Source organism: Leopardus geoffroyi, chromosome D3 (genome assembly GCF_018350155.1).
Source record: "Leopardus geoffroyi isolate Oge1 chromosome D3, O.geoffroyi_Oge1_pat1.0, whole genome shotgun sequence".
Lineage (NCBI taxonomy): Eukaryota > Metazoa > Chordata > Mammalia > Carnivora > Felidae > Leopardus > Leopardus geoffroyi.
In genome coordinates, this window is record NC_059339.1 from 62,615,109 (window position 1) to 62,641,531 (window position 26,423).

General features: G+C 37.7%; 1 protein-coding gene across 1 annotated transcript in view; it reads left to right on the top strand.

The window, feature by feature from the left end:
• The window catches only part of PIK3C3 (phosphatidylinositol 3-kinase catalytic subunit type 3), a 148,095-nt gene extending 122,981 nt beyond the window's left edge, over positions 1-25,114 (top strand). Inside the window, exons 23-25 of the mRNA XM_045459425.1 lie at positions 4,236-4,326; positions 14,586-14,711; positions 24,287-25,114. Of these exons, the coding sequence (XP_045315381.1) occupies positions 4,236-4,326; positions 14,586-14,711; positions 24,287-24,301 (232 nt within the window). The 3' untranslated portion in view covers positions 24,302-25,114. The remainder of the gene's footprint in view (positions 1-4,235; positions 4,327-14,585; positions 14,712-24,286) is intronic.
• Positions 25,115-26,423: the final 1,309 nt, after the last annotated feature.

Sequence of the window (26,423 nt, forward strand, 5' to 3'; positions counted from 1 at the left end):
TAACTTTGCAAAAATGAATATTCTTAGTCCAATGAAAACTCCCAGCCCAGGAGACCTACTACCTTCTTTCACCTCTTCCAGATGAAATTATAACCAGTAGACAGTGAGCTGCCTATGCACATGGGTTCTGTCTTATTTGTCTTTATAGCCTGTTACTCATATGGTTAGAACGTAAGACTCCCAGTGTATGGTTATTAAATGAATTTCTGCTTCTTATCTGGGTTGAGACCATGTTCCTGGACGATGTTGATGCAGTTGGTCCTAAGAGAGTGGCTGTACACTATTAATTAGATTTCATCTTGGCAGTGACTCATTAGGCCTTCATTGTTAACTCAGTCTGTACCATGTGTCACAAACTCTGATGTGCATTTTACAAACAGTCACACTATTTATCCTTTAGGTGGCAGAGTGACTCAGTTTTGCTTTCAGAAATGCTAAAACAATAATGGAAGATGAGTGCTCTGTGATTTGTCTGGTGATGCAGAAACACTTTCAGAGAGATGAAAGTTCCACTTTAATATCTTAGGATTTTTAATTTAAAATAGTCCAAGCCTCCTAAAAACTAGATGGAACCATGGCATTCTCGGTAAGGAGGCAGACAGAATGATATGAAATGATAACTAGAGAAATGTCAGGGGTGCTCTGTCTTACTGAAAGCAGAAGGAAAACAATGTGCTTTATAAACTGTCATTGATAATGGATTAGTAGCAATTCAGTAGAATGGAAAAAACAGAGGCAGGTTATTAATGTGGAGCCAAAGTTAACTTTTATCACTGCTAAGAAAAATCACAGAGTAATCTAAATAATTTTATGTTAAGTCATGAAAACTTTTATTTTTTATTTGTTTTTAAATGTCACTATACTTTGGTTAAGATCAGCTGGACCCTAATATTTGGATCAACATTTATTTTTTAATGTTGTATTTTGGAATATGGTTCTGTTAGTAAAAATTTTTCTTTATGACATGAGAATTAACCTGATAGTTGAGTCAGTTTGGAGTTAAGGTTACTTGACACTTTTATTATTAGGGTTTGGTTTCATGGTTTTTGTTAATTGTTGCTCATTTCCTGCAACAAGAAACCATTACTAACATCTGACCACATAAGTAGAGCAGTCTGTTTTGAACTAAGTTGTGAATGCTTACAACTGTATAGATGTTAGAACACATTTTATGGTGTTACGATTTTTATGTAACAAAATATATTATTATCTTTTACTAAATAATACCTATTAATTGTATGCATTCCTATTTTTAGTATTAAAGGTTTTCACTGAAAAATTTAGACCATCTTTGTATGACCTTATATTTTTTCTTGATAATGGTTTTAAAGATTTCTAGTAACCTTTAAATCTATTTTCTGGGTAGGATATTGAATGACTACTCAGAATGTATACTTTCTGTTTGGGGTCGCTCACCTTATCTTAAATGGAAAATGCAGGTTCATAGCAGCAGGTGTAAAAGTTAAGGTTGTGACAGATGTTCTACAAAATAATTGAATGTTTAAGCTTCTTATAGACTATTCCTTATTTACATTTTGTTTCCTTTTGCTACAATAATAGAAGCATGGGTGGTTAACTTAAAACCAACAGATAATCCAGAAAACATTAATATTTGCCTTTTTAAAAAGAAACACACATATGTTTCCACAAAAACAAACATTTTAACATGGATCCTGGCTGTCCATTAGAATTGCCTGGGGGAACTTTAGGGGGAAAATAGTTTGGGGGCCCATCTGATTTACTTGGTATGGGATTGGGCTCAGGCATTAATATTTTTAAAAAGCTCCCAGGTGAGTCTAGTGGGCAGCCAGTTTTGAGAACCTCTGAAATATTACTCTGAATTTACCCTGAGATTCCCTTATGACAAGATGGGAAAAAACTGTATGGTCAACAAAGGAGAGTACAAATAATTGAGGGTTGATTGCAAGAGCATATTTTATTCATGACATAATACATAGCAGGTGGCTGTACTCTGCTGATGCCATGGTCCTTGCAGCCCTCTCAAGTGGATCTTCTTTATTTCCATGTCCTACATATTGTAGAGCTTAGAGAAGGGCTTGGTGCCCCCCTTGCTCCCTGCTGCAACTTCCAAATGATTTCTTTCCTTGCTTTCTTAAGGAAGAAAAGCATAGACACACACACTGGGAGATCACACCAATAGGTATCCTCCCCATTGCTAAAAGTCAGGTGTCTGTCTGTCATGCTCTATTCCTTGAAAACTTGTATTGTCTACTTCAAGACTACTGCTGTGACTTCCACATTCACGTAAGTGGTCCAGCCATGACCTGACCTCTGAGTGTCTTGTCCTCTTCATGTAGAACCAGCCTTGTCTACTGCCTCTCATGAATAACATTAATTTACCCCTCCAAAATCTCAATCACCAGCTTTCCACTCTGACCAACATAGTCTATCCTTGCAGCTCATTTTTGGATTATACTCCTTCCTGGAAGACTTCAACCTCACTGATAATGTCCAGTCACCATTACACCATATAAAATTACACCATACTAAATCTGCCTTATATTCTCACTTTTCTCTTTTCCCCACTGAATTTTATGCCCTCAAGCTATAATCACTGCCCTTCTCTCTAAACTTTCTTACACGTTTTTATCCAGTCCAATAACCTCACCTGCTGACACTTCATCTCTAATCACAACTCTGTTCCTTCCTGTCTCATGTGTACAGTGCAACAGCTGTACGTTACTGAAGAAACTTCCAACAGCCATGGTGTTCTCACCATTGGTTTTAAGTGGCGGTTCTCAGCCAGAGCTGTTTTACACTCCCCTTTTCCCCAAAGCACATTTCACAATGTCTGGAGACAGTTTTGGTTGTCACAGCTAGGTGAGTACCTCTTGCGTCTGTCTGGTGGGGAGAAGTCTGGGATAGTCCTAGACATTGTACTTCTGCCCTAGTTCTTTACTCTTTCGCAGCCCATTTGCTTTAAAAAAGTCTATCTTGGTGCCTGGGTGGCTCAGTTGGTTAAGCGTCTGACTTCGGCTCAGGTCATGATCTCACGGTTAGTGGGTTCGAGTCCCGTATCGGGCTCTGTGCTGACAGCTCAGAGCCTGGGGCCTGTTTTGGATTCTGTGTCTCCCTCTCTCTCTCTCTGCCCCTCTCCCACTCATACTCTGGTCTCTCTCTCTCAAAAATAAACATTAAAAAAAAATTTAAAAAAAGTCTTTCTCACTGTCTCCACTAACCTTCCTTTTCTTCCTTCAGCGTAAGACTTCCAGATGTACCCTATCAAAACTAATTTTATCGAGATAAACTGTCACCTATACCAAATCTAGTGGCCACTTTGCTTTCTTGCTGCTTGACACAGTTGAGCACCCCTTTGTTCCTGACAACCTTTTTTCAATTTGGTATAACCCGCTCCTCTGTTTTCTTTTTGCCTTGCTGACCACTTCTGCTTCTTTCCTGATTTCTTCCCTCTTCTGTCTGACCTTTACATATTAAACTGTCTAGAATTAAGTTCTGGATCGTTTTTCCCCCTAAACTCCTTTTCAGCATTTTCATCCAGACCTGTGGCTTTAGTTAGGAACCAAATGCTGGTGTTTTGAACTAATACCATCAGCCCTGATATCCCCCCTGAGTTCTCTGACTGCCTACTTGATGTCTTGACTAAGAGTCTGGTAGGCATTTCAAACTCAATATGTCTAAAACAGAATATTACTGATCCTCAGCCCCAAATCCTGCTCTTTGTTCATTCTCTCTTATTTTGGTGAATAGTAGTTTCCCATTGCTTAGGCTGAATCCTTGGTGACATTCAGTTCCTCTGCCCCCTCTCCCTTGCTCGTTGAAACCATCAGCAAGTGTCATCCACTCCATCTCCAAAGTACATCCAGACAGCATCCATATTGTTTCTTTTCTACCTGGACATCTGTGAAATAGTTTCCCTACCTCCATTGTTAGTCCCTACGAGATGGCCAGTGAGAGCTTTTATTCATTTATTTTTATTTTCTTTTTGAGAGAGAGGGAGAGAGAGAGAGCGAGCAGGGGAGAAGAGCAGAGAGAGAGAGAAAAAGAGAAAAGAATTCTAAGCACCCTCCATGCTTAGTACAGAGCCTGACACAGGGCTCGATCCCACAACCCTGAGATAATGACCTGAGCCAAAATCAAGATTTGGAAACTCAACTGACTAAGTCACCCAGGTGCCTCTAGGGATATTCTTGACAGGAGAAGAAGCTGCAAAATTCTAACACACTGCTATTTTTTCTTTCTTTCCCACTCTCTAGGTATTCTAACCTGATATTGAACTTGTTTTCCTTGATGGTGGATGCAAACATTCCAGATATTGCTCTTGAACCAGATAAAACTGTGAAAAAGGTAACTTTTATGTTTTCTACTTTTTATATATAAAAGATGTTAAGGATTTAATAACCCATTTCCCCTTGATGTCCCTGGCTCTAGACTCTTAAGTAACATAAATTAAGAAAAAGAGCTATTGTATAATTATTTTTTTACCTTCCAGAACACAACAGCCTCTTAGGTCCATGCAGCCAGCTCTGTTCATACCCACCGTCACATGACTAGGTCATTGCATCTACAGAGAAAGCTTACTGCTACAACCATTGCTCTTTTTTTTAGAAAGTTGTAGCTCTCCTTTAATAGTCCTGATATGATATCTGATGCCTGGCACTCACAGGCTATATATGCTAAGGATCAGAGACAAAATATTATAATCCTGTCTGGGACAAGCCATTTTATATCCTTCCCATCCATACCTTGGTTACCAGAGTTTTTTTCCATGTCAACAAAGTAGAGACATCCCCTTTAACTCAGCTTCCAAAGAGAAGAAAAAAGGGTAGTCGTCATGTAGGTGAACAGTGATTCAGACTTGCCTTACCATGAATTCTTTGTTTTTTGTTTTTGTTTTTGTTTTTTAACATTTATTTATTTTTGAGACACAGAACATGGGGGAGGGGTAGAAAGAGAGGGAGACACAGAATCTGAAGTAGGCTCCAGGCTCTGAGCTGTCAGCACAGAGCCAGATGTGGGGCTCAAACTCAACAAACTGCGAGATTATAACCTGAGCTGAAGTCAGACACTTAACAAACTGAGCCATCCAGGTGCCCCTGTTTTACCATGAATTCTAACAAGAGATGGGAGGAAGGGCAACAGATTTGAAGATTTTTATCTGAATTAGCTTCTGATTCTCTGATTCAGCGGGCATGTTGGGGGTGGTGTGTATAAAGTACTTTTTTTTATATTCAGAGATAACGTAAGATCGTCTTCAATATCAGTATGATAATCATTATTGAACTTGAAAGAAAGATAGTAAAACTTTTTACCTTGCAGAAGTATACAGTTACTCAAGGACAGTAGCAGTCTCTGAGATGGAGTCTCTGTGGTGGTTGAAAATAATAATTGGAACCAAAAAGCTCTAAGTTCTGACATAACTGACTCCGAACCAACTCCAGATTCCTCTGGATTGAACGTTGTCTTAGTCTATTTGGGCTGCTGTAAGAAAGTACTAGAGACTAGACAAAGAGAAACAAATTTCTTATAGTTTTGGAATCAGGAAGTCCGAGACAGGGTGTTTGTATGGTCAGGTGAGAGCCCTCTTTGGGTTGACTTTTTGTTATATCTTCATCTGGCAAAAAATGTTAGGGAGCTCTGTGGGATCTCTAAGAGCACCAATCCCATTCATAAGGGTCCCATGTTCATGACCTAAGTGCCTCCCCAAAGCTCTACCCTAATATCTTCACATCGGGCATTAGCATTTCAACATGGATTTGGAGGAGACACAAATATCCAGACAATTGCAAACATAAATGAGAATCCCTTTTACTTGGTTTTATAAGTCTGTCACAAACAATGAGGGGTTTTAATGTAAATATTGTTCAGTCTTTTAAGTAAATTATCCTCTTATTAAAACTGCATTTATTATTGTATCCACAAGGACTGTTTCAATAAACACCCTTATCCCCTTAGGAAATAGACTACTTATCACACTGGTTTTTGGCGTGGCTTATTTTTGTCATTTATTTTTTATTTATGGACTAAACCTGGTCATCAAGAAAAGTGATTGGTTGATGAAAATTTAAAATTTCCTTGACTATAATTGATGGGTGCACTAGATTCCAAATACTATTATTTTTTGTTTTTGTTTTTTGCATTGATATATTCAGGATTTGTTTTGCTGTGTATTTTATTTTTTTTTTTTAATTTTTTTTTTCAACATTTATTTACTTTTTGGGACAGAGAGAGACAGAGCATGAATGGGGGAGGAACAGAGAGAGAGGGAGACACAGAATCGGAAACAGGCTCCAGGCTCTGAGCCATCAGCCCAGAGCCCGACGCGGGGCTCGAACTCACGGACCGCGAGATCGTGCCCTGGCTGAAGTCGGACGCTTAACCGACTGCGCCACCCAGGGGCCCCTGCTGTGTATTTTAAATCCATTTATCTCTGGTTATATATTCACTTTTCCCTAACTTCACTTGTGTTCAGAAGTCAAATTATGAAAATTCTCTAACGGTGTTTGTCAAACTGAATCTTCCAGTTTCTTCTGCCAATTAAGTTATGTCGTTCTTGTTCTTATTAGATCTTCTATTTCTCTTTTAGAAAGTCATGATTTTACTGTATAAGGTCAGTGACCTTTTGTTAACAGTTGTCTTTGCGGCCCTATCTTTTAACACAGAAGTAATTTATTTTGTGAAGAAAAAAATGCATGTATGTATTAGTTGTTTGCCTTTAGATGGGTACTCCTTAGCTGTTTTCTGATTTCAATTAAGTGAACCTTGAAAAAAATGTATTTCACCAAATATCTCCTCAAAAGGGTATTTCATAAAAGGTTTTCTTTGCTTTCTGCTCTTTTATTAAGAATATGAAGTAGGGGCGCCTGGGTGGCGCAGTCGGTTAAGCATCCGACTTCAGCCAGGTCACGATCTTGCGGTCCGTGAGTTCGAGCCCCGCGTCGGGCTCTGGGCTGATGGCTCACAGCCTGGAGCCTGTTTCCGATTCTGTGTCTCCCTCTCTCTGCACCTCCCCCATTCATGCTCTGTCTCTCTCTGTCCCAAAAATAAATAAACGTTGAAAAAAAAATTAAAAAAAAAAAAAAAAAAAGAATATGAAGTAATTATTTGCAACATACACTTGACATTAAAGTCCTGATAATGTTGTAAACTTATGCTGGAATAGGCTAAAATGTATGTTTCATAAATTTCATTTTTTAAGAAATGTAAATATTTGGGGCGCCTGGGTGGCTGAGTCGGTTAAGTGTCCGACTTTGGCTCAGGTCATGATCTCAGCTTGTGGGTTCGAGCCCCATGTCGGGTTCTCTGCTGTCAGCACAGAGCCTGGTTTGGATCTTCTGCACCACCCCCCTTCGTGCCCCTTCCCAGATCATGCTATCTTTCTCTTTCTCAAAAAATAAATAAACATTAAACAGAAAAAGTGTAGATTTTTATACCTTGTTGAAATAACAATTGCTAACATTACTTCGAAGTCTTACGACTTGGAACATTTTTGTGTTGGCCTCATGAATAGAAGCCAACTAGGGAAATAGAGTGTAGCAATTTGAAGCTGAGAGAAGGAGAGATTAGTTAAATTATTCGAGTAATCCTAACAAAGCGCAACAATATTTTCCTGTCTCCATAACTTAATTTAGTATATATCAGTTTTGTTTTAATTTTTGAAATTGAATACTTATAGATGGGATACATAATATTTTTGTTGATCAGATTTGTTCATTTCTTTTTTTTTTTTTTTTTTTTTTTAATTTTTTTTTTTTCAACGTTTATTTATTTTTTGGGACAGAGAGAGACAGAGCATGAACGGGGGAGGGGCAGAGAGAGAGGGAGACACAGAATCGGAAACAGGCTCCAGGCTCTGAGCCATCAGCCCAGAGCCTGACGCGGGGCTCGAACTCACGGACCGCGAGATCGTGACCTGGCTGAAGTCGGACGCCCAACCGACTGCGCCACCCAGGCGCCCCTGTTCATTTCTTACAAAACCCAATTGCCCAAAAAATGTGAGATGGAATCACAATGATTTAAACACATGGTCATCAATCACAGACATCAGTTAAGTATCTGGTAGTAGTAGGTTAGTGTGCCAGTCTTTGCTCTATGCTGTGGGAAGCTTGCACAGAAGTTGCTTTAATCCTTTTAATAATTTAGAACAAAGTTATCCAAGTAGTCTAATAAAAATAGTGCATATTGATGAAAGCAAAGTGTTGTAGTGCTAATATAACTAAAGCATAATTGATAGACTAATTTTCAAAAATGAGCAAACAGATCATACTAGTTTTTTCTTTCAATAAATTTTATATGAACTACTTAAATCATAAAGAATACAGATGCTCATGTAACAAACACCCAGTAATCACCATCTGTATTTAAACATTTTGCCCTATTTGCTTTAAATCCTCTTTTATTAATGGATCAAAACAGTCATTAGTGTTGAACTGCACCCTACCTGCCTTCCTCTAGTCTAAGGGTGATTATTCTCCTACATTTACCTTTATCCTTCTCATGAGTATTTTTTCTACTTCATTCATTCATTCAACAGTATTTATTGAGCTATTTAGATTTACTATATCTCAAGCACTATCTTATTGTTTGAGTTATAGTAATAATAAAATAAAATTTCTTGCCTTCAATGAGTAGCTTACCTTCTAATAAGGGAAACAGAAAAGAAACAGGGTAAAGTAAGTTAAAATATGTAACATATTAATAGTGATTAGTGTTTAGAGAAAAAATAAAAGTGAGGGGAAAATGAAATGTTGAGTTGGCATTGATTTTGAAAATTTTAGGATTTGTGGCCAGGAAGGGCCTCACCAATTAGGTTAGTCAGCTCTTTCTGAATAAATTAAAAGGAGGTGTTTTATGAACCTGTGGTATGGAAATAAGATTTCTTAGCTCTGTCCGACTAGATTGTCCTAGTGGATAAAAGGAAGTTAAGATATTTGAGGTAAAAGACCTGTGTATTCAGAAACTGATGTAACATTGTATGTTGACTGTACTTCAATTAAAAAAAACAAAACAAAACTGTATTTCCTAGCAAATCACTCACTTTGTTACCAGGGAGAGTGTGTTGAAAAAAGGCAATTGCCTATCTACAGGGAGTTTTGAATTTTCTTAGCTTTTTGATACAGGTGAGTCTCTATTTAGAAAAAAAAAAGAAAGAAAGAGAAATAGAATAGTTTAATGGATAAACATCACCACTTAGCAGTGCTTTTTCATTCGTGTTTTTCTTTAAATGAGTAATAAATCTTTTAAATTGTGGTAATGAGTTTATTCAAAGGAATTTAACAAGATAATACTGTTTTGTGTTGAAGAATAAAGGGATATGTTCTTTCTCTAAATTGATCTTTGACTAATCTGTAAAACAAAAAAATATATATATACATATATATTTGTATGTATACATATTTGTATGTAAACACATATTTATAATGAATATGTGTATGTATAATTGAAAATCTACAAATTGAAGATCTGTTTCGAATGACCTGTAAAATTAAATTTCCTTGGTGCCTACAAGTTATGTTTATTAAAGCATATAAGCCATAATATCCACTCTTAGGGAGTTTTGGTAATGTAGGTGTCATTTTTCTTTAGCAGTCATGTGTCCTATTACAAACAATTATAACATTGATTCTCTTTTAGCAGTAGTTGGATAGGGGTTTCACTTTTTATCATTTTTCTTTTTTTTTTTTTTTTTTTAATTTTTTTTTTTTTTTCAACGTTTATTTATTTTTGGGACAGAGAGAGACAGAGCATGAACGGGGGAGGGGCAGAGAGAGAGGGAGACACAGAATCGGAAACAGGCTCCAGGCTCTGAGCCATCAGCCCAGAGCCTGACGCGGGGCTCGAACTCACGGACCGCGAGATCGTGACCTGGCTGAAGTCGGACGCTTAACCGACTGCGCCACCCAGGCGCCCCAATCATTTTTCTTTTTAATTATTACTCTTTATTTTAAATTCTGGTTTTTATTCAATTAAGGGATTTTTTTATTATTCTAATGCAGTTCAGATAATCAAATGAACTCAGCAAGGAAATACTGTTTAGATTAAAACTCTTTCACCTTGATGAATGAAAAGTGTTTCTTTGTTGTAATCACTTTTGTGATTGAATAATTATTACAAGGAAAATTTTTTTATTCTAATAATTTAAATAAAAAATTTTAATAGGAAGTGTCTGCTTTTATTATTGTAATGAATGTTACTCTTATTTCAGAGATGCTAAACACTAAATTGTTTTAAGCAAAAGTCTTTATTAACGAATGCTAAATTAGTTTCGCAATGATGTGTTTTGAGCTTTCAGAGACAAAGGGTAAAGATTAAGTATAAATGATATCTCTGTGCTCCTTATGAAAGACAATATAGTTTAAATTTATATTCTTAATGTTTATTTTTTAAGAGAAAGAGTATACAGAATATGAGTGGAGAAGGGGAAGAGAGAGAGGGAGACAGAATCTGAAGCAGGCTCCAGGCTCTGAGCTGTCAGCACAGAGCCCCACACAGGCCTTGAACCCATGAACCATGAGATCATGACCTGAGCTGAAGCTGGACGCTTAACCAGCTGAGCCACCCAGTCGCCCCCAAAGACAATATAGTTTAGTCTAGAAATGTGTGTTGTGTGGGGAATAGCTCTACACCCCTGAGAGTGTGGATGCAAGAAGAGTGTACATCAAAAGGTTATTGAAGACAAACTCAATATTTAGTACTAATTGGAATGTTAGAGACTGTGTTTGTGCATGTTTGTGTGCATGCACACATATAAATAGAGCTTAAGTATACAATCTGAAGAGCAAAGAGAATATAGCTTGAAGAAAATGATTAGAATCTTAAGGACCTAGGGGACAGTACCAAGTAGGCCGGTCAGTATGTGTGATACCAAATCAACCATTTATGTGCAGTTAACCTTAACTTCATTGTTATAAAAGATTATTTTTTCATATTTGGTAAATAACATCTTTTTATGCCAAATATATATATTCTGTTTGTGTTGCAAGCGCATGTACAAGCATTTAAGTTTTGATCAATTGGCTGAAGTTCTGATTCTTCTGATCTGTAGTTTTTTGATGCTTTTAAAAATAGTTCCAGACCTGTCAGACATCTTTCTAAGTCAAGGAAAATAAAGGATTAAACTCAAAGAAGAGATATACCATTAATTGGGATTCAGAAATAGGAGAGCTGGTTCATTCAAGATAGACTTTCAGAGGCACCTGGGTGGCTCAGTCAGTTGAGCATCCTACTTCAGCTCAGGTTATATGAGTCATACGAGCCATACTTCAGCTCAGGTCATACGAGTTTGAGCCCCGAGTCGGGCTTTGTGCTGACAACACAGAGCCTGGAGCCTTCTTCGGATTCCGTGTCTCCCCCTCGCTCTGCCCCTACCCTGCTCATGCCCTGTCTCTCTCAAAAATAAATGTAAAAAAAAAAAAAAAATTAAAAACAAAAAAAAAGCCCAGACCTTTAGATGTCCCTCCGCCGAATTGTCCTTCACTCTTTATGCCCACCTCTCTTGTACTCCCCCAGCCTGAAGCTGCAGAGCTGTTGGGTCATTTGGTATACCTCCGATCTAGCAAAGAGATGAGCACCGTTCCACGGCCATCGTTGTTGTACTGTGTCCTTCTTCGTTTTTCTGGTAGTTAAATTCTATACTTAACAGTAAATACTAAATACGACCATTTTTTATCTGCTTGGAAACATCATTTTCTCCTTGCCTGCTTTTTCCAAAGTATATATGGATCACTAAAAGAGGAGAAAGGAGTAGAGTATAATCTCGTGCAGTGGCATGAGATTGTCTGGAAGTGTGAGACCCCTGCCATCAGTTAAGGGTCTTTGGGTTGGCTTCATAAATTCTCTGTGCCTCAGTTTCTGCATCTTCTAGATGGAAATACTATTCTACTTCACTGCTATCTCAGAGTCAGGCGAAATCTTGATGTGAAGTGTTTTACACAAAGTGGTCATCAATAACATTGACTTTTATTTTTTAGGAATCATTCTCATACGTTTCTACTAATTTTTCTAGTACTTCTTGTTATTGGGAATCAACTGGAACTATAAATATGAAACAAAGAAAAGTTTCTCTGTCACTGGAAATTACAGACCAACTAAAGTAGTTCTTTGCAGAGGGATAAGGAATTGCTATAGGAAGGGAGACATTTTTGGAAGATCTACTTCAGTTGATTTTGCCGGTGACTAACATAGTTTCTGTTCTTCTATAGGCAGTGAAACAGTGGGGGAGAATATTATTATCATCTCACCTTGGTATATCCATTTAATAATGAACAACAGGGATAAAGTGAAGGAGATTATTTATTTATAAATATGTCACATTTTAAATCTTACACAGTAGTTCTAGCTTCAAAATGTGAAAAAATAAAGCACCCTTTTGAGTTAAAAGAACAGTTTTTTTATTTTTAATTTGCAGGGCCTAAGAATCATGTTTACTATTTAGTTTTTCTTTTTTTAAAAATATAATTTATTGTTAAATTGGCTTCCATACAACACCCAGTGCTTATCCCAACAAGTGCCCTCCTCAATGCCCATCACCTACTTTCTCCTCTTCCCCACCCCCCATCAACCCTCAGTTTGCTCTCTGTATTTAAGAGTCCCGTGTGGTTTGCCTTCCTCCCTCTCTGTTTGTAACTTGGTTCCTCCCTTCCCTTCCCCCATGGTCTTCTGTTAAGTTTCTCAAGATACACTGACTTACTTTACTTAGCATAATACTCTCCAGTTCCATCCATGTTGCTGCAAATGGCAGGATTTAATTCTTTCTCATTGCCAAGTAGTATTCCATTGTGTATATAAACCACATCTTTATCTATTCATCAGTTGATGGACATTTACGCTTTTTCCATAATTTATTGTTGAAAGCACTGCTATAAACATTGGGGTACCTGTGTCCCTATGCATCAGCACTCCTGTATTCCTTGGGTAAATTCCTAGTATTGCTGTTGCTGGGTCATGGGGTAGTTCTATTTTTAATTTTTTGAGGAACCTCCACACTGAGGTTGCATTCAGAGCAGCTGCACCAGTTTGCATTCCCACCGACAGTGCAAGAGGGTTCCCATTTCTCCACATCCTCGCCAGCATCTACAGTCTCCTGATTTGTTCATTTTAGCCACTCTGACTGGTGTGAGGTGGTATCTCAAGTGTGGCTTTCATTTGTATTTCCCTGATTATGAGTGACATTGAGCATCGTTTCATGTGTCTGTTGTCCATCTGGATGTCTTCTTTGGAAAAGTGTCTATTCATGTCTTCTACCCATTTTTTATCTGGGTTATTTGCTTTTTGGGTGTTGAGCTTGATAAGTTCTTTATAGATTTTGGACACTAGCCTTTTATCAGATATGTCATTTGCAAATATCTTTTCCCATTCTGTCGGTTACCTTTTAGTTATGTTGATTGTTTCCTTTGCAGTGCAGAAGCTTTTTATCTTCATGAGGTCCCAATAGTTCATTTTTGCTTTTAATTCCTTTGCCTTTGGAGATGTACCAAGTAAGAAATCCCTGCAGCTGAGGTCAAAGAGGTTGTAGCCTGCTTTCTCCTAGGGTTTTGATGGTTTCCTGTCTCACATTCAGGTCTTTCATCCATTTTGAGTTTGTTTTTGTGTATGGTGTAAGAAAGTGGTCTAGTTTCATTCTCCTGCATGTTGCTGCCCAGTTCTCCCAGCACCATTTGTTAAAGAGACTGTCTTTGGGGCGCCTGGGTGGCTCAGTCGGTTGAGCGCCCGACTTCACCTCAGGTCATGATCTCACAGTTCGTGAGTTCAAGCCCCGCATCGGGCTCTGTGCTGACAGCTCAGAGCCTGGAGCCTGCCTCGGATTCTGCGTCTCCCTCTCTCTTTGCCCCTTCCCCGCTCATGCTCTGTCTCTCTCTGTCTCTCAAAAATGAATAAACATTAAAAAAAAATTAAAAATAAAATAAAGAGACTGTCTTTTTCCATTGGATACTCTTTTCTGCTTTGTCAAAGATTAGTTGTCCGTATATTTGTGGTTTCTCTATTCTATTCCATTGGTCTATGTGTCTGTTTTTGTGCCAATACCATACTATCTTGATGATTACAGCTTTGTAGTAGAGGCTAAAGTCTGGGATTGTGATGCCTCCCATGTTGGTTTTCTTCTTCAATATTAGTTTGGCAATTTGGGGTCTTTTGTGGTTCCATACAAATTTTAGGGTTGTTCTGACTTTGAGAAGAATGCCAGTGCAATTTTGATTGGGATTGCATTGAATGTGTAGATTGCTTTGGGTAGTATTGACATTTTAACAATATTTATCCTTCCAACCCATGAGCATGGAATGTTGTTGCACTTCTTTGTATCTTCTTCAATTTCCTTTATAAGCTTTCTATACTTTTCAGCATACAAATCTTTTACATCTTTGGTTAGGTTTATTCCTAGGTAACAACCAACAAGGATAGGGTGATTTACAGCATATAGCAAAAACAGTAAACTTTGACACTCAAAAGAATAATAACTTCAGAACTTCTTGTAAGTTATAAAACACTTCTTTGTCACAGAAATCAGTCATAATATATTGTAATAACGTCTGTATCCATTTGGTTCCTTCTCTTCAAAGTATGTTTCCCCCCCACCCCACACTCAAGACTAACATACTATGATCTTATAGGTTCAGGATAAATTCCGACTAGACCTGTCTGATGAAGAGGCCGTGCATTACATGCAGAGTCTGATTGATGAAAGTGTCCATGCTCTTTTTGCTGCAGTGGTAGAACAGATTCACAAGTTTGCCCAGGTAAGTTCTCAGTGCAGTGGACTTTATCTCTGCCTCCCCGTGTCCTACCCCAGAGTCCTCAGAGAGCCATACTTTTCTCCTGCTAATGATGCCTTTTCCTTATTTTCTTTGTCAAGTCGTTTTTGCCATCTCACCAGCCAGCCACTGTGAACATGCCGCATACATTATCAATTCTAAAACAGCCCACTGAAATTTTCTTAGTCGTCAGCTAAATTGTGGAGTATCAGCATTGGTGTATTTGTCCTTTGGCGTCAGTGGTGATTGTAAACTTTCCTTGAGAATGATCATGGGTCTAACGGTGGCCTTGGCAAGTGAGACTTGAGCACATGTTGGGTTTTCACAAATGGTGAAGTGCTGGGAAAGGAGTTTTGAAGCTGAGTGAAGCAGTGCGCATCGTGTACTGAAAAGGTCTGTCTGTAGCCTTACTGTTAGCAGAAGCTTGCATACAAATGTCTGAGGGAGGAAGGCCTTTTCACACTAGCCTGTGATGCTAAACCTCAGGTTTAAAGCCTGGTTTCGTTATGAATTTCATAATGAGGATGATTATGAAAATGGTGAGCAAACAGAAAAATGTTTCCCCCTGCCCCCTACCCTCACACTCTTCTCCTTGTGCACCCCTTCCTCACTTTGCATATTCTGTTGGTAATTTTACTAATCACCCAAGCTCAAAGCCTGTCCGCTTGACTTCTCCCTCACCCGGTACCATTGTACCACCAAGCCTTGCCAGTTTAACTATTTCTTTAATTACCATTTTCTATCATTTTTGGACTCCTAACATTTTAATCCATTTTTTGCTCTTTACGATACCTTGGATAACTAAAATGCTTTATAACTCTTCTGTTTTAGCCTTTTTTTTTTCTGTAAGCATTTTTTATTCTAAATATCAGTTATATTTTCACAATATAATGTTTTACTTTGTCCTCTCGCCCCCCTTTGTTAATGTCAATGTGCAGTGTTTCCCCGTTGCCTAACAGTGAAGACCGGTCTCTGGAAGTTCAAGGCCTTCCAGGATTGTATTCCAAGCTACTTTCCAAGCTGTTTCCCTAATACTGTCTCTGAATATTTTGATCTCTTCTGTCTCTGTGATTACTTTGCAGCTGCCATTTCGTCAGCACCAGAACATCCATCTTTTCTTATAATGAATCTTTGGTAAACTTAATGCTTACCAAATCCAGTCTGTCCACCAAGATGTATTCTTAATGCCACTTTGATTGATCTTCCTCTGGATATTTATAATACTTTTAACTTTATTGAGTTGCACTTATATTTGCTTTCTATTATAGATATTTGTTAACGTTTATTTATTTTTGAGACAGAGAGAGACAGAGTATGAATGGGGGAGGGTCAGAGAGAGGGAGACACAGAATCTGAAACAGGCTCCAGGCTCTGAGCTGTCAGCACAGAGCCCGATGCTGGACTCGAACTCACAGACCACGAGATCATGACCTGAGCCGAAGTTGACCGCTTAACTGACTTAGCCACCCAGGCGCCCCTCTATTATAGATATTTGGATTCTTGTCTTATAACTCTTAAAATGCAAACTTCTTGAATTCAGGGCTATATCTATTACTCACCTATTAGTACAAGGCCTTTCCACTTAAAAAATATCCAGTGAACTTAAAGGGATTTTGTAGATGTTAGCTTATACTCTTTTCCTGGCTTAACAAAAAGTTTCTTCTCCCAGAACACCAATTCAGGTCATATTTTATTATAAGGACCAAATCAAGTTCTGTATCCCAGGTCATTAATCCTATCCAGTCAATTCTCAAGAGAATAAACTGTGATTCAGATGGTATGTAAGTGATTGTCTAGCTAATGGTGAATCTGAGTCCACACATAATACAGCAGAGTGTTTTAGAGCAATAGAAGGAATAGAATAGGATAGAAGTCCAAAACGGTTTAATGACTTAGCCATCTTCATGTGGCTAACAAAGAAGGGACAGAACCAAAACTTGAACCCAGATCTTTTGACTTCCATATCTAGTATTTTGAAGCCAGTTCTCTTGTCAACATTTTGCTCACCACTATTTATGTTATGTGTTAATGAAATTTTCTGAGGCATAGCCCACGCAATCCTGTTATTTTCTCTCCCTTTTTCTTTCCCTTTATTTTTTAAGTTATTTATAAAAAATTTTTAATGTTTATTCATTTTTGAGAGACAGAGACAGAGTGTGAGTGGGGGAGGGGTAGTGACAGAGAGGGGGTGACACAGAATCCAAAGCAGTCTCCAGGCTCTGAGCTGTCAGCACAGAGCCTGATGCCGGCCTCGAACTCACAGACCATTAGATCATGACCTGAGCTGAAGTTGGATGCTTACGTGACTGAGCCACCCAGGCGCCCCTCTTTTTATTTTTTTTTTTTAAGACAGAGAGAAAGACACAGAGCACAATGGGGGAGGGGCAGAGAGAGGAAGATACAGAATCCAAAGCAGTCTCCAGGCTCTGAGCTGTCAGCACAGAGCTGGATGCCAGGCTTGAACTCATGAACTGTGAGATCATGACCTGAGCCAAAGTCAGACACTTAACGACTGAGCCACTCAGTCGCCCATCTCTCTCTGCCTTTTTCTATGTACACCTTTTGTTTTTCTTTTTTAATACTCAAATAGTTGTAACATGTTTGAGGTTAGAAACTTTTAACTTCTGTGTCTTTGCATTGAGTTGTCTTTGCATGAGTTGGTTATTTATATTTTATTTTGCTCTGTCCTTATTGACAACTGTACAAATTTCTCTCCTTCATGGGTTTTCTTTCTTGTATACTTGAAGTTTCTCATTTATCTCCCTTATTTTCCTGGACATTTATTTACCATATATAATGGAGCTAAAATTCCACACTTGAAATTAATGCAGCTGCCTAACACCTCATTTCAGATTATCTTTAGCTATGTAACAAACCTGAACTTCCTAGCTTAAAAAACTTAAAAAACTTCTTATGATTCTCTAGTCAAGGTTTCAGCCAGAGCCCAACCACATGGTTCTTTTGTTTCCTGTTACGTCAGGTGGGTTCACTATTCAGCTGCTTTCAGCCCATGATTGGGTTTGTCTGAAGGGCCCAGAAGGTTTCACACATCTCTTTGGTGCTCTTCCAGACTGCCTCTCCACTTCTCTCACCACTCAGGACTCTAGCCAGGGCTGCTGTTCTACTGCATGGTGACTGGCTGCTCCACAGGAACGTGAGAGCAGAAGCAGCAGGCCTCTTAGAGCAAGCAAGTCTCAAGGCCAGCCCCTGTTCTCAGGAACAAGAGATAGAGTGCTCTCTTGGGAGGAGAGGGATTAAGTGTTACATCTTTGAAGGCTTAACTACCACTCATCTGATACAATCCAGGTTAAAGTTTGAGCCTTCAAGTTCTGTAAATGAACTTGTGGCATACTTTACTATAGTTTTGAAATTGTGTTGTCAATTACATAAGATGCCTGTTTTTGCATTGCTCACTCCATCTAAGAATAGAAAGACTCTTTTTCTTAATATTCTGTGTTAAAAATAGAGGAGACAGAAAGCTAGATTAAATTTTTTTTTTTTTTTCAACGTTTATTTATTTTTGGGACAGAGAGAGACAAAGCATGAACGGGGGAGGGGCAGAGAGAGAGGGAGACACAGAATCGGAAACAGGCTCCAGGCTCTGAGCCATCAGCCCCATAGCCTGACGCGGGGCTCGAACTCACGGACCGCGAGATCGTGACCTGGCTGAAGTCGGACGCTTAACCGACTGCGCCACCCAGGTGCCCCAGAAAGCTAGATTAAAAAAAAAGGGGACCACATTATTATCTGGGTGAGGTAGTAATAGAGGCACCTTCATTTACCAATGTCTCTGGGCCTCAGTTTCCACATCGGTAAAGTGATTGGTATTGAGGTGAAAACTAATATAAATTTAATCTATAATCAGAGATGTACAAAGGTCACTTGCTTTCCATATATAAAGCTTATACTGACTACTACAAAAACTAAAAGTAAATGAAACCCCCAGCACTGATGGTTAAATTATGAAGGTTGGTCAGAACTAAGAGTTAATGCACATACCTTTAATGTTCACAGAGAAAATATGAATATGGGTGATAAATTGATAATACAGATGGATGTATTCTTAGATATGGGAAGGATCATTTTATACATATGAACTAATGGATGATTATATTTCTTGGAAAGAAATATTAAGTCTTTTAGGTTTCTATTTTCTTAGAAATCCTGCATAAATAGTTATCTGATCTTACTTGGTCTTCGTTGTTACAAACTTTCTTGGGCTAGGATAGATTCTCGATAACAAAATAGTGTTATTATCTAAAATTAAGTCTGTAGCAGCATGAATATTAATAAGAGCAAATATCTGGATTATTCCAGTGACTTAATACTACCAGCATCATCCCAGACAGGTAAAAGTGGAGGTTTAATGCAACATGAATATTTATGTAGACAAAAATTTTTAGATCATCTCTCTCAGCTGTCTACTTTATAATGACAGATAACAGTGTCTGAGACAACAATAGCCATACTTTATTTATTTGAACTTTGTATTTCATATAGTGCTTCGCTATTTTTTAATATTATATAATCCTTAACAACCACAAAAGTGAGTTTTAACATTCTCTTCTTTTATAAATGAGAAGGCTGAGCCACATAAAACGTTTCCTAACTTACTAAATTCAGGTCTTTACCAGAATATCCCCTTTTCTACATCCTAAGAGATGAACTTGAAAATGCTCATGCTATCTGAGGTTTCCTTAAATATATTTGTCACCTGTATCTGTACTCTTGTGCAACTGAAATAATATCAGAATAAGAATAAACTAAGGATGTTTGATTTCATTGGAATTTTTTTAGGCATTGAGGGTTACAAGAGACACTGAGTAAAGTTTTAACTTCACATAGTCTTTTGAAATTATCAAATGACAGAAGCATAGCTATATCTAAACTGAAGTTTATTTTCTTCTTGAAACTCACACTCCTAAATGCAGTATATTTCCTAAGTAGTGACTATGTATCTTTTTTAGGTAGTGATACTAATAAATTATTTGCACATGCAAATCCGGGTGACCAACATCTGTTTGTTCTGGTCACTCAAAGCATTTATTATAAAGATGTACATTGCTAAATGAGTTTGGCTAATTTCAGTGCATTCCTATTAATCACTGTGGATTGTAGGACAGTTTTCTAAAAATGGAGATAAATTAATTGATACATGTTAACAAAAACTATAGTTTTTCAGCATAAAAGAAATTATAGTCTATAAGAAGACCACAAAATTGCCACATAGAACTATTATGTTGCAATGCTGAAAAGACTTATTTTCTTCCATCATACCATTGGCTAGGAAGGGTAGAGATTAAACACTGCAATAGATGTTGCCTAGCAACACCCACCTATTAGTGATACAAATTTTCCACTGAAAAACACTTTTATTTAGGTCATTGTCTTTGAAATTGCTTCATCAGAACTCTTGTCTCCACTGAAATGGTCTTTAAAAGGCTTTCTAGTCTTAGCTGCACAGAAAGGTAGAGGTCACTTAGTTTGGGGCACTTACTGCACTAAAACTAGGCCTTTGGATGGTGATCTCTCACAGCACAACCCATTTCTTCCCTGTTTTTACTTTCTCCTGTCTCTCTCTTTACCGATTGATGATAGAAGGCTAGAAAGTGGGGTGTGGTTTCCAATCATTTTAATACTTAGAGATGCATTTTTTGCAGACTGAGAGTAAAGCAGTAACAGATCGGGTTCAGAAAGTTTGCCTAAATTCCAGCCCAAGATACCGAGAACATGTTACTGCTATACATTTGGCAAGAATCCTTACTTAGCCCCCATGGTGTTCAAGGTGGAAAAGCACAGGTCCAAGCAGAGGGGCACCTGAACTTAACACTTGAGGTAAAGTTATGTGCCTTTAACTGAAGAGAATTCAACTATACATACTTGTGGGGATTAAAAGACAAATGAAAGGAGAAAAACAATGTGGTTATTCCACCTGATATTTTTCCTGAAGAGCATACGTCCTCTAATAAATGTGAGAGGAGCTCCTTTGGTAATGTTTCAGACCCAGTGTCTCCCATGACTGTGCTGCATGTGATTCCAGTATTGAAGATTCTTGTGTTTTGCACAACACGGCTTCTGAGTGCAGGCAATCTATCTGCCCCATCTGCTGCTCAGAGAAACAAGTTGTTTTGCGTCAGTATTAAGGGAAAAGCTTCCTGTTTTGGACTTTTGGGGGAGATAACTGTCTGCAATGCGTTTCCTTGTGAAGGGCTTTTCTCGAGTAATCGTGTTTTTTTGTGTTGCTATTTTACCTTTGTGTACTGACCTTACCACTGACCACAGTGTAGATGTTTGCACTGTGCCTGCTCTACCCTCTACTCTCCCGTGAGAGCGCATAGATGCAGAAGATGCCCGCGGAGAGGAGAAAAGAGCATCATTTCTGAGTTTATGTTATATGGACCGTATTTTACCATTTGGAATAAAAGACAACAGTATAAAATATTTTATTGAACAAAACAAAGAGTATTAAATTCTTTAGCCAAAGAGAAATTTTTCTCAAGAAACAAACTTTTTTTTAATTAAATAATTTTCTAAAGAGTCAGATGATTCCCAGACCAGTGGCTTAAATAAGTATCATAATGCCAGTATATCATACAAAACTATTTTATATCATTTTGTGTCCCCCATCTGATCTATTCCTAATTTGTTTGAATTATCCTGGGAGGAATAAAAATTAAGAGCAAAGAAACAGCAATAATAGTAGTAATTACAGCCTATTGAACACTTGGATGTACCAGGAATTATGTAAAGAGATTTCTCTGCATTACCTTGTTTAATCCTCACACCTGTGAAGTGTGTATATCACCAGGCCCGTTTCATCGATGAGAAAACCGAGGCTGAGGTTAAATAACATACACAAGGTCTCATGGTTAATAGGGGACAAAAGTCCAGAATCAAACCCAGACCCGTGGTTGTAGAAATAGACAGTAGTTTCTAAATCATGTTTTTCTTGATACACGTTAAAGCTTTAATTTAATGGAGGTGAACGGATTTTGTTGTGAGTAGCGAGTTTTAAAAAATACACTTGTAAATAAAAAAAGAAATGATCTTTAACTTTTCTTTGATCTTTCATCTGCCCAGTGAAAGAAAAAGGCAGCTGTGCAGACAGCCAATGGAGTATGATATAAAAAGGAGCCATTGGGAGTAGTTACTCCCAGGTAAATATGGTAAATGTGGGACAACGTTTATTTTGCACGTTGGTCATAAACCAGTCTTGCTTGAATTTTATTGACCCACATGTGCTCTCATGTTGCACTGCTGTCAGCACCACGGCACGAATAGCCATCAAAACCTGTGACGTTTAAAAACCTACTAGAGGAGCTTGCTGCATTCCGAATGTTTTTAAAGTCTTAAGATCAGTTAATTACTATAATAGCAACAGTAAGCAGAACGCCCCAGAATTTTCAGCTAAAATGCCCTGCAGTTTACTTTTTATCTGTAGAAATTTAATTTCCTTTAATTTAATTTAAATTCTTAATTTCTTCTCCGGGGAAAGTTTTTAAACACTTGAGTATCATCCACGGTGAGATTTGTCTGTTTGCTTCATAAACTGCTTTTAGGAAGGTTAGTCGTCATACTCTTGTTTTTCTGCCCTTCTGGTTACATTTAACTGTTTTTTATAAATTCATCAAATGTACAGGGCGTTGAATATTTTGGGACTGGCTCTGCTACGTAGTATTACTAACTTTTTTCTCACAGAGACACTTTGAAGTACTTAGGAGATATATTATAGACCGTTTGTTCAGTAGCAGTGTTTTTCTCACACATACAAACAAATATATACACTTGTGTGGTTTTTCTATCGTTTTCAGGATATTTAGACTTCCTAACAGGTCTGTGAGGACCCTTCACAATTTGGCTCTAACCTGCATTTTCAGCTTTAATCATTTTCTACCAGCCTTAAAAAGAGTCCTTTTTGTATTATACTCTAATGATTTACCCCCATGACAATTTCCCATACGTAGTATTTCCCCCCAAACCCTCACAAGCACTACCTCTTTGCTCTTTGCCAGGAATGAGTTCCCCAACCATTGCCCAACTTTTGGATATGCTTGTGTGTGTATATGAGTGGTGACTCTCTCTATGAGCATTTTGTCTTCAGGTTTTTTTTTTTTTTTTTTTTTTTTTTTTTTTTTGTCTTAAGTAACTTGGGGACTCTCACACAACCTGAGGCATTCCTGGCACACGGTAGGCACCAAATAAATGTATGTGATTTTATATAAGTGCCCAGGACCATTTGAGAAGTTGATTTTCTCTGATACCATCTTCTTGAAAATGTTCAAACAGCGTTTTGTTTTCTTTTTTCCCCTAACTAGGCTCCATGCCCAGCATGGAGCCCAGCATGGGGCTTAAACTCAAAACCCTGAGATCAAGACCTGAGCTGAGATTAAGACTTGGATGCCTAAACTACTGAGCCATCTAGGTGCCCCTATACAGCTTTTTATTTTATTTTTTATTTAAAAAAAATTTTTTTTACATTTATTCATTTTTGAGAGACAGTGCAGAAGCGAGGGAGGGGCAGAGAGAGAGGGAGACACAGAATCCGAAGCAGGCTCCAGGCTCTGAGCTGTCAGCACAGAGCCTGACGCGGGGCTCAAACTCACAACCACGAGATCATGACCTGAGCCAAAGTCAGGCACTCAACCGACTGAGCCACCCGGGTGCCCCCTATACAGCTTCTTAAATCAGAAATTACATTCCTCTTATTAGCATTAAAGCGGAATCTTACCATATTCTTACTAGGATTGCCACCCTAAATCATATCAGACCAAAATCAGTCAGCATCTTTGACATTTTTACACATATATGTGAACGCACATCCACATCCACAAATACTTGTCAGTGAGTTTTTTTTCCCCCTCATGTTTTTTCTCAGAGTAATAATGAGGTGAAGTTTACGGAAACAAGATTTTGTTTCACATGTGTAGCATTCTTATTTCCTCCGAGATAATGGCCAACATCTATTTTATTGAATAAGATGGCACATGAGTTATGGATGACTCAGTGTATGTTCGCCCAACCAGGAGAGTTGTTTGTGCTGAGAAAGTGGTGGTTGGTGGCATCTGTACGTGTTAATGACAACCGTTAACTGTTAACAGATTATTTTTGCTTAATAGTTCTCAAAAGTAAGCATCCTCTCAGTTTCAATGAATGCTAATGTAGAGAGAAAATGAGAAGAGGGTCAGTGTCACAGATCTCTTTATCAGCCATATTGAGGTAACTGTGAAGAAAAGTAGCAAAAATAGGTGATAAAAGCATTGTTTTCTTTTATTTTTACTTGGTATCTTAAAATCAAACACTGTTTGTATGTTGGCCCTCAAACAACTCTTGACCGGGCTTCCTTGTTCTTTCAGGACTACTTTCTTTGATTTGATTCCAGCTCAGTACTGGAATAAAGTGGTTGCACTCAATGAAGTGGAATAAGCAACAGGTTTTCACAGTCTCTAAAAATGTCATGATAAAACTAAGCATTTTTTTTTTTTTAACTATAGACTCTGTTGTCTTTCTTTGTGAACATTAATGTTAATTACTACTTGTTTATCTGTTTTTAATTTTCATAGTACTGGAGAAAATGAAACTGGGTTTGGCACCTCAAAATGTTTGGCTCTGTAAGAGAACTACTTTAGAAGCAACCTCTGTATAAGGAAGACTTCAGAGTAACAAGGAAGAGAACATTTAATCTTCAAGATACCATATATCCTAAATGTTACATGGTGCCTGAATTCAATTTCCTTGGATGTCCCTGTCTAAATATTGTCTTGAAGGGTTTGTTTTGAAATATTGTATATATTTATTTTCAAATGTACACATTGTTAATAAGCTAAGAAGTGAGAAATTTATTCCAGTATCATGTATATACTTTGAGAGTTCTGGAAGAATTTTATGTTGAAATAGTAAAACATTTTAGTCTCTGCGTTTGAAATGTTCTTTTTTTTTTTTTTTTTTTTTAAATCATCTCTTCACACCAAGACAGCAGTTATGAATTTGGACTGTCTCACTTAAGAAGGCTTTTTTGTTGTGTCTCTCCCTTCTCCCTCCTTCTCTTCCCCCTCTTTCTCCCCTGCTCATGTTTGTTTTTGCCTAATCTGCAGTACTTAAAGGTTTACATATTGTGACTCATTCTTTTACAAAAGTTCAACAATTGCATATACTTCAAATAAGACAATCATTTTCTCTCATTTTTAAATATATATCTTTTTTGAAAACTATAGTTAGTTCACAGTTCTCCTAGCTTGTAAGTACATGAATCAAGACATGCAAATACGTCAATCTGAGTCACTGGCCAAAAGATAACAATAACACAGCTGTTAGTATTGAGCCCAAGATATTTTTACATACACATGTAAGCATAAATTGTCTTTCTGCAATAAATACTTTTTTGATGTAAACTTACTTTTCAAAAGCTTTTTGAAATAGCTCTCCTAGACTTGTTAATATAATATGTCTTTCCTGATTATTGTTTGTATTTAATAATAATTATTGATTATTATTTCTGATAATTGTTTGTCTTTTAAGACTAAAAGTCCTGCTAATCCATTTAGCCTTTTTGCCTCGTGGAACTTTGGGAAAATGGCACATCTGAAAATAGAAGAGTAACACACTAATAATCTCTACAAGTTAATGCGTTGCATAGTCACATGTGACTTTGTTTTGGAAGAAAAACAATGTCTCATTCTTCCATTGAGTAATATTTGAATAAATATTAAATATCAGATGACAGAAAGATTAGAAGGTTAAATTGAGGCACTGTTTCAGAGAGTACAGTCAATTACAACATCTGTTTGTCACCACATCGTCATTATCTGTGAGCTTGCCCTTTTAGAATGAGGTTACCAGCTGGATAGCAAGCACGTAATTGGGAGACGTCCTAGAGGCACATGGAGTTTGGTTTGTGTCAAACATACGTGCTGACTTGAAAACCAGAAAAGATGAAAGGGCCTCTGCAAATCATCTTTAGAGACTTGATGCCCACATGAGCTGGAAGCTCCATCCTTCTCTTGCTTTTTCTGTGCTTCACATGTTTTTATCACTTTCTGTTGTTATGAAGTGTTGAACCCATCTGCATTCTCTTTCTTTGAGTCCTATGTCTATTGGCTCTGAAAACTTTTCTCAAAATGGCCCTGTTGAAAGTGGCCAACCTTCTGAACTCTTAAAATTCTTTATGGCTTTTTAATTGGCATTTAGTAAAGGTGGGTATTATTGTTATACTTGCATCTCCCAATTCAGAGGTTTGGCAAACTTTTTGTGTAAAAGGCCAAGGTAGTAACTATGTTAAGCTTTGGAGAGCATATAATCTTTGTTACAACAACTCAACTCTGCTGTTAGGGGAAAAAAGCAGCCATAGACAACATGTAACAAATGGCCTTGGCCAGATTTGACCCTCGAGCCTTCATTTGTTGACTAGTTTGAACTAAGTTTAAGGTAAAAACTCCCATCTTACTCATCTTTATGAACTTTGCTGCACTTTTGCATAGGTAGTAGTATGTTGATAGCAGGGCTCAATGAATTATTTTTGGACTAATAAGGAATTCTATAAGGGCCAACACTGACAAGTGGTATGGAGAGTTGATCATGAATAACCTTGTATTCAGTGCAAACTTGGTAAGAATCATAAGGGAAATAAAGTTTTCTAAGAAGGAAGATGGGTATTGAGTGAGGAAATAGCATCTTTGAGGATAGACAGTGGCCATGGTTTTG